This window comes from Urocitellus parryii, chromosome 3 (assembly GCF_045843805.1).
Source record: "Urocitellus parryii isolate mUroPar1 chromosome 3, mUroPar1.hap1, whole genome shotgun sequence".
Lineage (NCBI taxonomy): Eukaryota > Metazoa > Chordata > Mammalia > Rodentia > Sciuridae > Urocitellus > Urocitellus parryii.
Genome location: NC_135533.1, coordinates 93,327,112 through 93,345,260, shown reverse-complemented (window position 1 = coordinate 93,345,260; position 18,149 = coordinate 93,327,112). Strand labels below are relative to the sequence as shown.

Sequence of the window (18,149 nt, the reverse complement as noted above, 5' to 3'; positions counted from 1 at the left end):
CACCCACTTCAGCTAGGGAGTACGGAAGTGCTGTTGCCTACACTGTGCAACTTCGGTTTTCCCTTTTCCTGCTGCATTCAGCTAAGAGGAACTGCAAACCAAGGACTCCTTTCAACTCTCCCCAGCCCCAGGTCCACGTGGCCTGTGAGTGTTTGTGCATGGTTTTTTTTTTTTTTTTTTTTTTATGCATCACATTTACTGAAAAGTGTGTACGTGTATGTTGGGAGAGCAAAGTAGAGAGAACAAGAGGAGGCGAGAAAGACTGATTCTGTAGGCTAAGCTTCAGCATCCACTAATCAGCAGCCGCTGCAGCCAAGTGGTCACTCAGAGTGCACAGCTTGGAGATGAGCTCCCCCTGGAAAGCCCTCCTAGCAGCTCCGCTGCTCCTTCTCCTGACCCTTCACTCCTGGGCCTCTGCAGTGTCCTATATTGACCAGCACAGCACCAGTCACTCCAATGGCCACACTTGTGTAGGTATGTAAATTTTTTTTATATTTTTTATGTCAACAAATCAATGGTTTATAATACTTTTCTTGCAAATGTCTTTCTTGTTTAATGACACAATACTTGTGAGATTCCAAATAAGGCACTAAAACCTCACAGACATAGACAAATATTGAATCTAAGGATAAGCATTTACACTATATGCCTCTGTGTACAAAGAAGTGTGATAATATAGTTGCTGATTTGAATTAGTCATTAAAGTCTTCTGCTTTGTTTGTGATTGGATTTTTTCTTCCTCTTGGTTACACAACTCTAATAGCCTGACATTCTTACTCTTTTTCATGCGCATTGACCTAAAACGTCTGAGTTGATTTTTCTGCCCACCTTCTCTTCTCCTTGCCTATTCCTTAATGACTGTAAAATCTTGAGTAAGTTACTTAACCTTCCCCATGCCTCTGTGTCTTTATCATTGAAACAGAGCTAATAATGCCTATATCATGGGGATTTGGGGATACTGTGAGATTTGAAATGTTCGTGTAAAATTTTCATATTTGTACTCATTAAGGACTCGACTATCTTAGCTTTCTTCAGTCTCTCAGGGAATCCAGATTTGGTGGTCAAATGAAAGCTTCAAATGAGATTAACATCTGACTTCTTGATTCATTTTATTGAAGGTTTTATTTCCTAGCTTTTTAAAAAAATTAAAATTTTTTGATTTGGGATCTTTGGTTTATTTTGTAGGAGAGTTGGAGGTAGAGTGAGACCTTTGATATATATGTTTTACATGGGGCCTCCATAACAATGGTAGAAGTTTAGATGAAACAGTACATGGAGCCACCAAAGGGTCAGAACTGAGTAGCAGTTGTTCAATAAGCTAATAATAAGATAGAATCCTGGGACTGAGGATAGAAGTCAGTTTGTAGAGTACTTGCTTCACATTCACAAGGACCTGGGTTCAATCCCCAGCACCACCACCAATATATATATATATATATATATATATATATATATATCTTGGCTTTAAGTTTCAGAAAAAGAAGTCTAGGCATAAGTATGGTGGCCTTACTCTTGCTGCAGATGGAAAATAGGGATGCAGATTCTGACACTCATGGATTCCCTCTGGAAACTGTATGGGAAAATAGCTGAATTAATCCTGCTTTTCCCAAACTCAAGATCTCTGATCATTCTACTTGTTAGGGAACACCTCTACTTCTAAAATCTTTAAATTAAAACCCAAAGATCCAAAATCCCTTGGAATCTATTTTCCAGAAACCTAGAAGCAGACGTCTAAGGCCTCTTGGAACCATGCCTGGGAGATCATCCTCACTCAGGATTTCTTCTTCTTAAGTCATTATTTACTAACATTCTATTTGCTCTAAGTCAAACCTTAAAGCCTATCAAATGGAAATATTCTTGAAAAAGGCTCAAGTAAAATCAGTTCTACATCTAGGCTGGTTGCTTATTCAATCTTTGGATTGAGTCTAGTTATCTACCTGAGCTCCTCTGGTCTCCATCTTGGCAAAATGAACATGAAATATTTATTCCTTCCCCTGCTTCATTCCCAGTGAGGCCACAGAGAGTTGGCAGGAGGTGTTGAGGGCATTCCAGGATGGGTTGTTCTGCTCTTCTTCTGGTGCCTAAGAAATCAAAATAATAACCATTTTGTTTATGTTTTTGTGAGTCAGGAATTTGTTCGGAGTCTGGCTGGTGATTCTTATGCTCCACGCATGGGTGACCAAGGTGACTAGGTGGTATTCATATGGCAGATCCATGGGTTTGGGACTCCACAGAACAGCTTTATTTATATTTTGGCACCTTGGGGATGGGATATGGCTAGACGGTTGGTTCACTGGGAAATGGACATCAGAGTGCCTACCCATGGCAGTGCCAGTGTAGCTCAAGGATCCCAGAGAAAGCATTGCAAAGGACAAGAACTAGAAGCCACCAGGCTCTCAAGGTTTGGATCTAGAAACTGGCATGTCTGCCATTCCATTTCTCCCACAACTCACAACTTGAGGCTAATTCTGCTTGGGTGACTTACTTTGGTGACTTTGGGTGATAAAGGTGGGTTGAGAGAAGTCCATTCAGGTGGTTAACATTTACTGAGTACTGACTATGCACTAAGCCAGGTTCTAAAAATAGTCCAAACTGGTGTTTCACTGATTGAAGTTGGTTCCATGGGGAACTTCACTCAAATTTGTGTTCAGGGGAACTTTTCAAGGACTGTTCTTGGATAGAGAAGAAGGAAAGGGAAGCCTGTCATACACCATAAAGTTCACTATTTTAAAGTTTAAAATAGTTTTTAGCATATTCATGTGTTGTGCATTGATTATCAAGATCTAATTCCAGAACATTTTATCGCCCCCAAAACAATGCCAGTTACTACTTTCTCCAGGTATCACTCAATCCTAAGCAGACTTTCTAGGACATATGAAAACTCCATATTAAACATTTTGAGGAGCTGCCAAATTATTTTCTAGAGTAGTGGTACCCTTTTACATTTTCCCCAGCTATCTATGAAGGTAGTGATTTCTTCACATTCATGATCAATCATCATTTTTCGCTTAGAGCTATGCTAGTGGCTAGTGGAATAGGATCTCATTGTGATTTTGCTTTGTGCTTCCCAGATGATAATGATGTCGAACATCTTTTCATATGCTTACAGGCAACTTGCATATTTTCTCTGAAGAAATGTCTTCTTTTGTCCATTTTTTAATTGGGTTTGTCTTTTTTTATAGAATTGTGAGGTTCTTTATATATTCCAGGTGTAAGTCCTTTATCAAATATACAACTTGTAAATATTTTCTTCCGTTCTGTGAATTAACTCCTCTTTCATGATAAGAGCCTTTCAAGAACAAACTTGTATAATTTTGATGATATCCTATTTAGTTTTTTCTTCTCTTGTGCTTTTGATGTTATATCTAAGAATCATTTGTTTGTTTATTTGTCTGTGGTGCTGGGGATTGAACCCAGGGCCTTGTGCATGTGAGGCAAGCACTCTACCAACTGATCTAAATCCCCAGCCCATAAGACTCATTTTTTAAATGGTAGTTGCTATTATTGTTTTCCTCTTATGTCCATTCCTTTATCTTATTTCCCAGACACTGAATCCCTAACCTCCATTTTGGCAAATAGGAGTGTAATACCTAGGCTTGCAAGTAAGATGAATCAAATGAGGTTTGGAAATATAGCTCCATAGTAGAGTGTGTGTTTAGCATGCATGAGACCCTGGATTCCATCCCCATCACATAAAAAAAATAAAAATAAACAAATAAAAGGAGAAAACTTTTTTACTGAGAATGTGAGAAAAAAAGTTTGAAGTCAAAAGGCAGAAAAATAGTTAGACCCAAATATCAAGCCAGGAGCCAAAAAATGATGGCTACCAAGAATCCAGGGAGTTCTTACTCTTGGACTATCAGCACTGGCTCCTCTCTGTCCTGCAGATGAGCTGTTTTTATTACTATCCACTCTTTTGTGCCAATTCATTCCCACAGTTCTGAGTTTGCATGGGATGGCACAGCCTTCACAGAGCCGGCCCACCTTCACTTGTCAATTCTAACTTCCCAGCAGAGAGAATCTGGGAGACGGGTTCATATCACTGAATAAGAGGCAGGTGGGAGTGAGAAGAGCTCAAGGGACATATATGGCTCCTCAAAATGGGTTGAGAGGGTGTGAGTGCAGAGATTCTCCAAAAGAACCACCACAAAAGTTACCAGGATATTGAGTCAACATCCCATGACAAATAGTCAATCCCAGCTCCAGTCCCAGAGAAGCTTTGCAATAGGGAACCAACCAGCAAACCTGAGGACATGGTCTTGAATATATGCCAACATCAGAACTATTGGAAATCCCAGTTCTCCGGTCTCCTCTTTTTATAAGCAACAAACTAGTCATCCCATTTGGTCACTAAACAAGTGCTGATTCAACAGTGTTTGAGCAAGTTTTGCCTTTCTGCCATTTTTCAAATGTCATAGAATCAATAAGGCAAGTTCACTTTTGTAAAACATTATTTTCTTTACATGGATGATTTATGGAAAGTTAATCCTTTTGGTTTCTAAGTCATTGGCATTTAAATTAATCCATCCAGTTTGGGATATTTTAAAGTGCTTGGGAAGTTTTTTTTTAAAGGGTTAAAAACACATGCCTCCCCTGATTCCTTTTATGTTAAGTATATAAAACATCTTTACAGTCAGGTTATATCTCTCTCCAGCCACGTATCCCACACAGAGTAGTCAGAGATATCTCTAGGGCTTGAGTAATAAAGAGAAAAAGGTGGACTATAGTTTCAAGCACATGCAAGTGAAAAAAGACAGTGTCTCTGCTAAAAATAGGAAAGATTTAAACAGACCCAGCACAGAAGGGTGCAAATTTATGATCACAATTTAGATAGAAATTTCGCTTTCTCTATTTTCTGTAACTGAACACTTGTTCATAAGACACTGTTTCTGTGATAGTAGAAAACATTTCATCTTGCCATTTATGTGTTTAAGTCTATTTTCCTCTGGATAACTCAGGTTCTCTTCCTCCCCTTCTCTGAGGGTGGATCTCTCTCCTGAGACAGAGCAGAGTATCACTCTGACATTTGCAGTTCTTGGTCTTTGGGGAGGGCTCTGTCCCCAACCCCTCAGCTCCTACAGTCATATTTGAGGCATTATGGCTGCTGGACTCCTCTCAGTAGAGCAATCTGGATAGTCTCACCTCCACCCTCAATGGCCTTACAGGTAGATCCTCAAGGTCCAGACAGATCACCTGATTCCCTGGCTGCCACCTCTATACTTACCCTTCACTTTGACAGTTTCCTTACACACTCTCTTCTCTTCAATCTTCTAAGTTTACTTTTAAATTATCCTTGAATTTAACTCTGACCTTAGCACAAATGGTACTTTCCCAATCATCTGAATTTATCACGCTCCATCTGCTTTTTATTTCCTTGATTGTCTTGAAAAGAAAAGAACCACAAAAACCCTGAAAAGAAAGACCTCAAAAACACTGCAGAGGTAAGAAGGTCTGTGACTGGACAAAGGCGGCACAGTGAGCAAAATCAGAAGCATCCAGGAAGACAGCATGCTATTCTTCATGAAGAAAGTGAATGATTCTTTTCTTTCTGTAAATGTTCTGTACTGTGGGAAAGAAAACAAGAGAAAAGTACAGAGTGTTAAGCAGAGTAAAAGACCCATTAAGTTATAATATGCCATCTCGCTATCTATATAACGATCTTCTTAGCTAGAATGAACACTCAAACGTTAGTTTACAGCAATGATATGATTAACTCTGAATGGCAACGTTACTGGTGATTTTTATTTTTTTTTTTTAGTGCTTTTTTGAATTTTCCATATTTTGTTGTGGAAGCAATAGGAAGGCATGAAGTTTAAGAGCGATAAAACTTGGGCTCTTTTTAGAGTCAGATGGCCTAGGTTTGAACCCTGGCTTTGCTATCCTGTTTATTTTAGGGACATAACTTTATCTGCATCTTCTTTCCCTAATCTGCAAATTGAGAATGACACAGGGTGATGTGAAGGTCTGAACAAGTAAATACACATGGTAGTCTGAGAACTGTGCTTGGTCCATCCTGAAGTACTCAAAGGGGTTATGATTATCTATTCTTTTGGAAATCAGGACAGAAATGTATAGAAATTTTGTTCTAGAAGTCCCAAAATTAAACCTGTTGCAAATTAAAGAGTTCTGAGTAACTGAATGATTACATGCCAATCTACATCTTGTATAAATACAAATTCAGGGAAAATTCCTCAATAAATAGATTTCATAGTGTCTTAGTTTGGCATTGTTATATAATAAATTACCACAGGCTTATCAACTTCAATCAACACAAATTTATTATCTCCCAATTTCTGCAGCTCAGATGACTGGCCATAACATCATAGGGTTCTCTGTTTAGGATTTTGCAAGGCTGCCTGGGGCTTCAACTGATTTAAGACTCTGGTCCTCTTGCAAGTTCACTGGGTTGTTGGCAGAATCCAGCTCCTCCCAGCGCAAGACTGAGGTCCCATGAGTAGAGCCTGCCTCTTTGCACAGGAAATTAGCAACACAAGAAATAGTTCACTGTTTCTTTCTTGTCCAACACCAGCGAGAACAAACTTTCCAAATTGTGTGAGGCCCACACAGGAAAATCCTGATGAACTTAAAGTAAATTGATTATAATCCTTAATGACATATGAAAAATTCCTTTAGTCATTTTTATATAATGTAATCGAATCATGGAAGTGATAACCAGCCATAGCCATGGGTCCCACCCTCACTGAGACATGAATATCAGGAGACAGAAGTCTCATAATTTTTTCTACCATGCATAGAAATGCTCAGAAAAGGAAAAAAGAGACATCAAATTAAACACTGTGATAATATTGCAAGAGAATTTATGTAGCTAAGTCCCAAAGTGAGTCACCAAATAAACACGAATAGACATGAATACATAATGGAGATTCACAGATGAAGAGTAAGTTGCAGACTGAGTAAGTTTTCTGTTTTGGCTCATATTTTACTGTTGTTCTTCTAGTTCGTTTTACATATGCAAGTTTTTCCTCATGCACTTCACACTGTGTGAATGTGGAAAGAAAAACAAGTTGCTCCAACACCATACCTTTTGTTTATAAACAGGTGGGGCAGACCTGAAGGTAAAAGCCAAGGGAGACTTGGAAAATGGAGGCAACTTTGAATGTGCTCTTTAACCCACACTTGGATGGATGGATAGAGGATGGGGTTATGAGTTTGAGGTGCTTCAGCACAGCCAAATGGCTTAGTGGCTCTAAGCTACCCAGACACAGGTATGAGCCTTACAACACCAAAATAAAAAAATGAGCAGATAGCAGAGGCTTTATGCTCTGGGGGAAACAGATCAATGGCTGAAAGCAGGAAAATTACTAGAAAAGAAGGACTAACAGTCATCAGAAAAATAAAACAGGATATAGTTACTAAATAGATTACTTAAGCTATCCAGTTTGCTATTTAAAAAAAAAAAACTTCCTAGACATGCAATAAAACAGTAAATAGAGACACATACTTAGGAGGGAAACAATCAATAAAAATTGAATCTAAATGAATCTAGCAAAACTTCAAAGTACTGATATGGATACATCCAAAGAACTAAAGAAAACCATAGTAAAAGATTTAAAGGAAAATATTATGACAATTTTGATCAAGCATAGAGAATTTCAACCATGATATAGAGTAATAATCAGAGCTAAATAGAAATTCCAGATTTGAGAAACCATAATAACAATGAACAATTCACTCAAGAAGCTCAACAGAAGATTTGAGCTCACAGAACAAAGAATCGGTGAACTTGAAAATAGATCAACAGAAATTATCCAAAACAAGAATGGTTAAAAATTGAGCTTGACGGAAAATAAGGGAAAATAAGCAGAGCCTCAGAAACACGCAGCACAGTGTTCAGTATCTCAACATTAGTGAAATGGATGTTCCAGGAGGAGACAAAAGAAACAAAGGGGAAGGTGAAGACAAGCTTGACAAACTCCAAACTGTATAAACACAGAGGAATGAGTCTCAATACCTCATATTCAAGCTTCTGAAAACCAAATGCAACATGAAAATCTTGAATGCAGCAACAGAAATGTTTGACAAACAGCTGACCTCTCATCAGAACTCTGGGGACCAGAAGGTAGTGGAAAGACATGTTTAAAGAGCTGAGAAGGGGGAAGGGATTATCAAAGGATTATCAAATTAAACTATCATTTTAAAAATGAAGAAGAATGGGAAAATAAAACTGAGAAGATTCATTGCTGACAAACTTGCTATATAAAAAAATTATAGAAGTTCTTCAGAGAGAAAGGAAATAAATATACTACATGGTAACTTAGATCCATAAGAAGGACTGAAAAGCACTGTAAATCATATATATGCATGAAAATGTAAAAGAATATATATTTACACATACATACTTAATTTTTTTAAAAAAATGAAAATGTCTTCAAAGAAATAATTATAATACTGTGTTATTTGGTTTACAACACACGTGGATATAAAATGTAAGAAAAAACAACCCAAAGGAGAGGTGAGGAAGTGGAACAATATTTGAGCAAGGTGGTAATGTTTTGCTATTATTAAATTTGTATTAAACTGAAATAGATTTTGACAAGTTGAAGTTGTACATTGTAACCTCAGCACAACTGAAAAATACCGATAATCAGAGGAAATAATAGTATGTTAAAACCTTGTTTTTCACAAAAGGAAGCAATAAATACAGAAGAGGGGAGAAAACATAAGAAATGCAGAAAGTGCTAAAGGTTAAAGGCCAATGTATATTGAACAATATAAAATGGCATTTTTAATTTTTTTATTGATTTATTTAAATAAATGACAGCAGAATGCATTACAATTCATATTGCACATATAGAGAACAATTTTTCATATCTCTGGTACATGTCTTCATACATGTACTTTGGATAATGATGTCCATCATATTCCACCATCCTTGCTAACCTCCTGCCCCCCTCCCACCTCTCTGTCCTATAACATTTTATGTGAATGGATTACACACTCCAATAAAAAGACAAGCTAATCAAATGGAGTTTCAAAAAAGCGACATCCACCTATATTCTGGCTACTAGAGATACATACTAGATTTAAAGACACAAATGGGGCTGGGGATGTGGCTCAGTAGTGGAGCTCTTGCCCAACATGCATGAGGCTCTAGGTTTGATGCCTAACACCAAAAAGAAAAGAAAAGGACACAAATGATTGAAAATTAAAAGATGTAAAGATATATGCTATAGAAATAGCAGTAAGAGAATTGAGTGAAATATATCACAATCAGACAAAATATACTCATAAGATACTGAATAATCCTGAAGACAAAGAGGTATACTTTATAATAATAAAGCAGTCACTCTGTCAATAAAAAATTAAGAATCATTACATTAGATATTAATATTATAATGATCATTAATGTTGATTTTGTATACAAACTTAATAATAGAGCCTCAAAATATAGGGGACAAAATATTGACAAATGAAAAAAAAATAGAAAATTCAACAATGCAATTGAAATATTTAATACTCCTTTCTTTGTAATTGATACGACTGGACAAAAAAGGATATAAAGTTCTAAACAATGCAAACAACTAATTTGACCTAGCTAATAATCTATTGAACACTCTATCCATTAATAACAAAATAAACACTATTTTTAAAAAACTTGTGGAACATTCTACATAACAGCCCATGTACTATGCAATAAGGCAAGTATCAAACCATTTTAAAAGACTGGAATCAGACAAATACTTCTCCAATTAAAAGTCAATAATAGGAGCCAGGCACAGTGGCACATCCCTATAATCCCAGTGACTCAGGAGGCTGAACCCGGAGGATTCCAAGTTCAAACCCAACCTCAGAAACTTAGTGAGGCCCTAAGAAACTCAGCAAAACTCTGTCTCTAATAAAATATAAAAAAGAGCTGGGGATGTGGCTTGGTGGTTAAGTACCCCTGGGTTCAATCCCTGGTACAAACAACAAAAAAAGAGTCAATAATAGGAAAATGTTGAGAATGCTAAAGTACATAAAAGTAATTTAACATGCTTTTTTTTTTAAGAACAAAAAGGAAGAAGGAGTCACAGAGAAATTAGAAAATAGTTGGCCTAAGTGAAAATAAAAGCAGAAACTATTAAAGTCTGTGGAATGCAGGTAGAGTATGAAAAGAAAAATGTAACACTTTAAACACTTACATTGAAATAAAGATATAAAGACAATGAGCAAAATTTTCCCTTCCAAAAGGCAGAAAAAGAGAAATAATTCAAACCCAAATTAAGTAGAAGAAAGGAAATAATTAAAGATCATGGCAGAAATTAATTTTAAAAACAGAATTACAATAAAGAAAATTGACAAAACCAAAATATTGTTGAGAAGATCAATACAATTGATAAACTATTAAATATACCAACCATTAGAAAAAAAGGAAAAAAAAACAGTCATCAAAATCAAGAGTAAAACAACAGGAAACATCACTGTACCCCAAAAGAAATTAAAACAATTGTAACAGAATATTATAAACAATTTTGTATCAAGAAAGTAGAGAATTTAGATAAATGGACAACTTCTTAATGGAGTACAAGTATCCAAAAATGACTCAAGAGGAAATAGAAAACCTGAATAGACCTATATCAAGTAAAGAAATTGAATTACTATTTAGAAACTGTATTAGCTATCTAGGGCTGCTATAAAAAACTATCACAAATTAGGTGGCTCCAAAACTACAGGAATTTATTCTCTCAGTTGTGGAGACCAGACGTCTTAAATTAGATGTCAAGTTCTTTCTCCGGGCTTTCCTTCACTTTCCATGTTGTGAAACTCCAATTCTGACCTTCAGTGTCACATAGCCATCTTCCTCTGTGTGTCTTCACACCGCCTTCTCCTCATTGTGTGTTCTTATATGAACACTGATCACCTTGGATTGCAGACCCACACCATACTAGTATGGCCTCATATTAACTAATTATATCTATGAAGATACTATTTCCAAATAAGGCACGTTATGAAATTCTAGGAAGGACGTGTTTCCAGAGACACTATTCAACCAATACAGAAAATACTAAGCCTAGAAAGCTTCACTAGTAAATTCTATAAACTACTTAAAGTAGAAATAATTCAAATCCAACCAATTTTCTTTCATAAATTTTATCCCACTTCATGTTATGTTTTACCTTAGAGCCAAATCCAGAAGCATTATAAGAAAAAAAATTAACAACAATATTTTTATAAATATTAAATATTTTTATAAAAATTAAGATGCAAAATCCTTAATAAAATATGAAACAATTAATTCAGCAACATAGAAAGTTCATAATATACTGTGACCAAGTAGGGTTTAATGCCAGAAATGCATGATTGCTTAAATATCTGGGAATCAATAATCAAATACACCAAATTAGTAGAATAGAGGCCATAACTACATTATCAACCCAATATAAACTGGGAAATTATTCGACAAAAGCCTTCACCCAGTCATGTTAGTCACTCAACACATTATTAAAGAAAAGGGGACTTTCTTAACCTGATAAAAAACATCAATGAAAACCCTATCGATAACCTCATACTTTAAAATGAATGACTTAGTAATGCTTTCTTCCTAAATTCAAAAACAAGTAAGAAGGTCCAGCCTCACTAATTCTAGTCAGCATTGTATTGGAGTCATATTACATCTGGTTAACTAAAGAAAGGGAAATAACAAAGGCATGCATATTGGCAAGAAATAAATAAAACTTTATTTTCAGACAATATAATTCTAAACATAGAAAATCCTTAGGTATCTGCAAAAAAATAAACTACTAGAACAAAGGAGTTTAACAAGTTTTCAGTTTCAAAATTAATATAGTCAGTCTGTCTTCTATTTCTATAACTAAATGTCTGAGAAAGGTTAATTTATAAGGAGTATAGGTTTATTTGGCTCATGGTGCTAGAGGTGGTGAAGTACAAAATTGTGGCGCCAGCATTTGAAATGGGCCTTCTTACTGCATCATAATGTGGTATTGGATTTCGCATGGTGAGAGAGTTCAGATCTCTCTTCTTCTTTTCATTAAAGTTACTAATCCCAGCCGGGCACAGTGGCTTGCCTGTAATCCTAGCAGCTCAGGAGGCTGAGGCAAGAGGATCCTGAGTTCAAAGCCAGACTCAGCAATTTATTGAGGCTCTAAGCAACTCAGCGAGACCCTGTCTCTAAGTAAAATATTAAGAAAGGGCTGGGGATGTGGCTCAGTGGTTAAGAGCCCCTACATTCAGAGTTCAATCCCTGGTATCAAAAAAAAAAAAAAAAAAAAAAAAACACAGTTACTAATCTCATCATGGCAGCCCCAACCTCATGATCTCAGCTAATGTTAATAATCTTCTGAGGGTCCCACCTAAAAATACCATGAAAACATGAATTTAGGGATTACATGAAAATTCAAATCGTAGCATATATAAAAATATTTTTAACACATGAAATACATTCAAATAACATAAAAATTAATCATATTTGTTTATAAAAGCAACAAATTTTCAAGAATTAAAATTAAGAAAACAATACCATTCACAGTATAATGAAGATACTTAGGAATAAATTTGATGACAGAAATGTACTCTGAGAACAATAAAACATTGCTGAGAGAAATTAAAGAAAGCTTTATAGAAGTGAAGAGATGAATTATGTTGATGGCTCAGAAGACTCGATAGTGTTAAGATGAAGTTCTCCCAGGATGGATCTTACCAAAATCCTAATGTCCTTTTTTTTTTCTTTTTTGGTAGAAATTGGAAAGCTGATCCTAAAATTTATATAGAAATTAAAAGAAGCCACAACAGTCAGAACAATTTGGAAGAACACTGTTGGAGGACTTCTGCTAACTGATTTTGAAACCAACTCTGATACAACACTAACCCAAACACTGTAATACTGGTGTGAGTCTAGTTTTAAATACACGGAACAACATAGGATGCCCACAAATAAAAACACATTTATAGTTAATTTTCATTCAAAGTTTCCAAAGTAATTAGTGAGGACAGGGTAGTCTTTTGAAAATAGACATTGAAATAATGGGACATCTATATGCAAAAAAAAATTTTTAAAAAGGAGGAGGGGGAGGAGAAGAAGGAGAAGGAGAAGGAGAAGAAAAGAAAAACAGAAAAAAAAGCTTAGACCCAATCAAATCACACACAATTATGAATTCAATATAGATCACGGGCCTAAATGTAAGAGCTACAACTATAAAACTTCTAGAAGTAAATCTTTTTGACATTGGATTAGGCAGTTTCTTAGCCATGACATCAGAAACAGTATCCAAAAAGAAAAACATTGAAAAACTGTACTTTATGAAATTTAAACATTATTGCTCTCCAGAAAACAGCATTAGAAAATGAAAAGAGCAGTCACAGACTGAGAAGCAATAACTGTAAATTATATGAACTTTAGTATAGCAATGATAATTTAATTAACACGATTGATAATTTTCAGTTTCAAACAACAATGTTTTAATATATGCAGTGTGACACTAAGAATATAAATTTCAAGGTAAAATAAATTGGATTTGAATCACTAGTCAGCCCTTGCTTATCTGAAGGGCTTTAAGTATATTTATTAGCCTCTCTGGGGCCTCAAATTTCTCATCTATAAAATGGGAAGTACTGACCTCATGAGGGTGTTTTGAAGGTTAAATGAGACATAGTTTGGAAAATACCTAACAGAGACCCTGAAACATAGAAGGTATTTCTAGAAAATATAATTTTATGGTTTCCTAAAACTTATTAAGGTAGATGACAGTTATTAAACACTCAGTCAATAAGAAACTGCTTGATTAAAATAGAATTAGCTTTTCCTGATCATAAAAGATACATGGTCTTCATAGAAATTTTATATGTAAAATAGTATTATTAAAGAGTAAAATAAATTATAGTCCTAAAATCCAGAGGATCATAATCATATGTTTACATATTTCCTTTTAGAATTGCGTAGATGTACGTTTATGGGTTTGGGATCTTGTTTTATTATTTTATTTCTAACTTTGGGTCATTAAATAGACAATCCTAAAACAAATGCTATATTTTTCTTTCAACAAAACATTTATAAGAACTTTGGCAGTAGTAAGCATTTTCTGGCAGGGACAAACATTTTAAGCTAGCAAGAAGGCTTGTAAATAAAGACTGAATAATGTTGGGCATAGCCTAAAATCATCTAACTACTTACTAATCTACCTACTTACCTACCTACCCTTTATCTGCCCATCCTTCCTATCTATCCATCCATTCATTTATCCATCATCCAATCATCTATCCACTCACCCACCCACCTATCCATACATTTTTCTATTCAGCTGTCTGTCCATCTATCTCTACCTTCTAAAGGCAAATATTAAAGTAAATTGAAAAATAAATTCACAGTTTTGAGCAAAGAAAAATATGATTTGGTTAATTTCTTTAATGGGAAGCTCTGGTTTGCAATTAGAATCATACTGAAGACATTTATCAAAACTTGAATGAACTAAATTTGCATCTCCAACATTTCACACACACACACACACACAGTATATATTAAGATAAAAGCATTTTATGGGCTAGAGGTATAGCTCAGTGGTAGGGAATCTGCCTAGTATGCGGGACACTCTGGGTTTCATCCCAAGCAATAAAAAAAAAAAAAGATTAAAATTTTTTATTTAAAACAGTGTTAGGCAAAAATGAATGTAAAAGAACAACATTTCAACTCTCATTTTTTTTCTTAGTATATTAGTTTTAACAGTGTATAAGAGAAATAGTAATACATATGACTAAAAGGTAAGAATTAGTAAACATGAGGGTATATTTATCAAAACTGAGAAAGTAAAAGACTTCATTGATAACATTTTTGTGAGGGAGTTGACTTTTAGTTCTTTGCCCTCAACAAAATTGAAGGGAGTTTAATTAAAAAAATGCTTTAAAATAATTTTCAATAATTAATCACTCTAAGATTTTTAGTATTTAACTAGAGTTCAAAGATATTGCTTTACTAAAAGTACTGTCATTCCCATCCATTTACATAAGCATGTTTCTCAGCATGTATTTATTTATTTATTTTTGCAATATTGTGGCATGAACCCAGGGGTGCTTAATCACTGAACTACATGCCAACCCTTTTTATTTTTTATTTTGAGATAGGCTATCAATAAGTTGCCTAAGCTATCCTTAAACTTGCAATCCTCCTGCCTCAGCCTCCTGAATCACTGGGAGCACAGACCTGCACTACTACACCCATCTCAGAACTTACATTTTTATTTTATTTTATTATTTTTTTGTATTGTTGGTTGTTCAAAACATTACATAGTTCTTGATATATCATATTTCACATTTTGATTCAAGCGGGTTATGAACTCCCATTTTACCCCATATACAGCTTGCAGAATCACATCAGTTACACTTCATTGCTTTACATATTGATATACTCATGTCTGTTGTATTCTGCTGCCTTTCCTATCCTCTAATATCCCCCCTCCCCTCCCCTCTTCTCTCTCTACCCCCACTACTGTAATTCATTCCTCCCCCTTGTACTGTTTTTCCCTTTCCCCTCACGTCCTCTTGTATGTAATTTTGTATAACCCTGAGGGTCTCCTTCCATTTCCATGCAATTTCCCTTCTCTCTCCCTTTCCCTCCCACCTCTCATCCTTGTTTAATGTTGGTCTTCTTCTTGTGCTCTTCTTCCCTAGTCTATTCTTAGTTACTCTCCTTATATCAAAGAAGACATTTGGCATTTGTTTTTAAGGGCTTGGCTAGCTTCGCTTAGCATAATCTGCTCTAATGCCATCCATTTCCCACCAAATTCTATGATTTTGTCATTTTTTAATGCAGAGTAATACTCCATTGTGTATAAATGCCACATTTTTTTTTTATCCATTGAAGGGCATCTAGGTTGGTTCCACAGTCTTGCTATTGTGAATTGTGCTGCTATGAACATCGATGTAGCAGTGTCCCTGTAGCATGCTCTTTTTAGGTCTTTAGGGAATAGACCGAGAAGGGGATTAGCTGGGTCAAATGGTGGTTCCATTCCCAGCTTTCCAAGAAATCTCCATACCACTTTCCAAATTGGCTGCACCAATTTGCAGTCCCACCAACAATGTACAAGTGTACTCTTTTCCCCACATCCTCTCCAGCACTTGTTGTTGTTTTGACTTCATAATGGCTGCCAATCTTACTGGAGTGAGATGGTATCTTAGGGTGGTTTTGATTTGCATTTCTCTGACTGCTAGAGATGGTGAGCATTTTTTCATGTACTTATTGATTGATTGTATGTCCTCCTCTGAGAAGTGTCTGTTCAAGTCCTTGGCCCATTTGTTGATTGGGTTATTTGTTATCTTATTGTCTAATTTTCTGAGTTCTTTATATATTCTGGATATTAGGGCTCTATCTAAAGTGTGAGGAGTAAAGATTTGTTCCCATGATGTAGGCTCCCTATTTACCTCTCTTATTGTTTCTTTTGCTGAGAAAAAACTTTTTAGTTTGAATAAGTCCCATTTGTTGATTCTAGATGTTAACTCTTGTGCTATGGGTGTCCTATTGAGGAATTTGGAGCCCGACCCCACAGAATGTAGGTCGTAGCCAACTTTTTCTTCTATCAGATGCCGTGTCTCTGGTTTGATATCAACTCCTTGATCCATTTTGAGTTAACTTTTGTGCTTGGCGAGAGAAAGGGATTCAGATTCATTTTGTTGCATATGGATTTCCAGTTTTCCCAGCACCATTTGTTGAAGATGCTATCCTTCCTCCATTGCATGCTTTTAGCCCCTTTATCAAATATAAGAAAGTTGTAGTTTTGTGGGTTGGTTTCTGTGTCCTCTATTCTGTACCATTGGTCCACAAGCCTGTTTTGGTACCAGTACCATGCTGTTTTTGTTACTATTGCTCTGTAGTATAGTTTGAAATCTGGAATCGCTATACCACCTGATTCACACTTCCTGCTTAGTATTGTTTTTGCTATTCTGGGTCTTTTATTCTTCCATATGAATTTCATGATTGCTTTCTCTATTTCTACAAGAAATGCCGTTGGGATTTTGATTGGCATTGCATTAAACCTATAGAGAACTTTTGGTAATATTGCCATTTTGATGATGTTAGTTCTGCCTATCCATGAACAGGGTATATTTTTCCATCTTCTAAGGTCTTCTTCAATTTCTCTCTTTAGGGTTCTGTAGTTTTCATTGTATAAGTCTTTTACCTCTTTTGTTAGGTTGATTCCCAAGTATTTTATTCTTTTTGAGGATATTGTGAACGGAGTGGTTGTCCTCGTTTCCATTTCAGAGGATTTGTCGCTGATATACAGGAATGCCTTTGATTTATGCGTGTTGATTTTATAACCTGCCACTTTGCTGAATTCATTTATTATCTCTAATAGTTTCTTTGTAGACCCTTTTGGGTCTGCTAGGTATAGAATCATGTCATCTGCAAATAGTGATAATTTAAGTTCTTCTTTTCCTATTTTTATGCCTTTAATTTCTTTTGTCTGTCTAATTGCTCTGGCCAGTGTTTCGAGAACTATGTTGAACAGAAGTGGTGAAAGAGGGCATCCCTGTCTTGTTCCAGATCTTAGAGGGAATGCCTTCAATTTTTCTCCATTCAGAATGATGCTAGCCTGAGGCTTAGCATAAATTGCTTTTACAATGTTGAGGTATGTTCCTGTTATCTCTAGTTTTTCTAGAGTTTTGAACATAAAGGGATGCTGTACTTTGTCGAATGCTTTTTCCGCATCTATTGAGATAATCATATGGTTCTTATTTTTAAGGGTATTGATGTGGTGAATAACATTTATTGATTTCCGTATATTGAACCAGCCTTGCATACCAGGGATGAATCCTACTTGATCATGGTGCACAATTTTTTTGATATGTTTTTGTATCCGATTCGCCAGAATTTTATTGAGGATTTTTGCATCTAGGTTCATTAGAGATATTGGTCTGTAGTTTTCTTTCTTTGAAGTGTCTTTGTCTGGTTTCGGAATCAGGGTGATGTTAGCCTCGTAGAATGAATTTGGTAGTTTTCCCTCTTTTTCTATTTCCTGAAATAGCTTGAAAAGTATTGGTATTAGTTCCTCTTTAAAGGTTTTGTAAAACTCTGCTGTATACCCGTCCGGTCCTGGGCTTTTCTTAGATGGTAATCTTTTGATGGTTTCTTCTATTTCCTCAATTGATATTGGTCTGTTTAGGTTGTCTATCTCCTCCTGACTCAATCTGGGCAGATTATATGA

The 18,149-nt window shown here is 35.7% G+C and overlaps 1 protein-coding gene across 1 annotated transcript in view; it reads left to right on the top strand.

The window, feature by feature from the left end:
* Positions 1-259: 259 nt before the first annotated feature.
* Aoah (acyloxyacyl hydrolase) overlaps positions 260-18,149 on the top strand; it is a 209,591-nt gene continuing 191,701 nt past the window's right edge. The window contains exon 1 of the mRNA XM_077796782.1: positions 260-474. Within this exon, the coding sequence (XP_077652908.1) occupies positions 345-474 (130 nt within the window). The 5' untranslated portion in view covers positions 260-344. The remainder of the gene's footprint in view (positions 475-18,149) is intronic.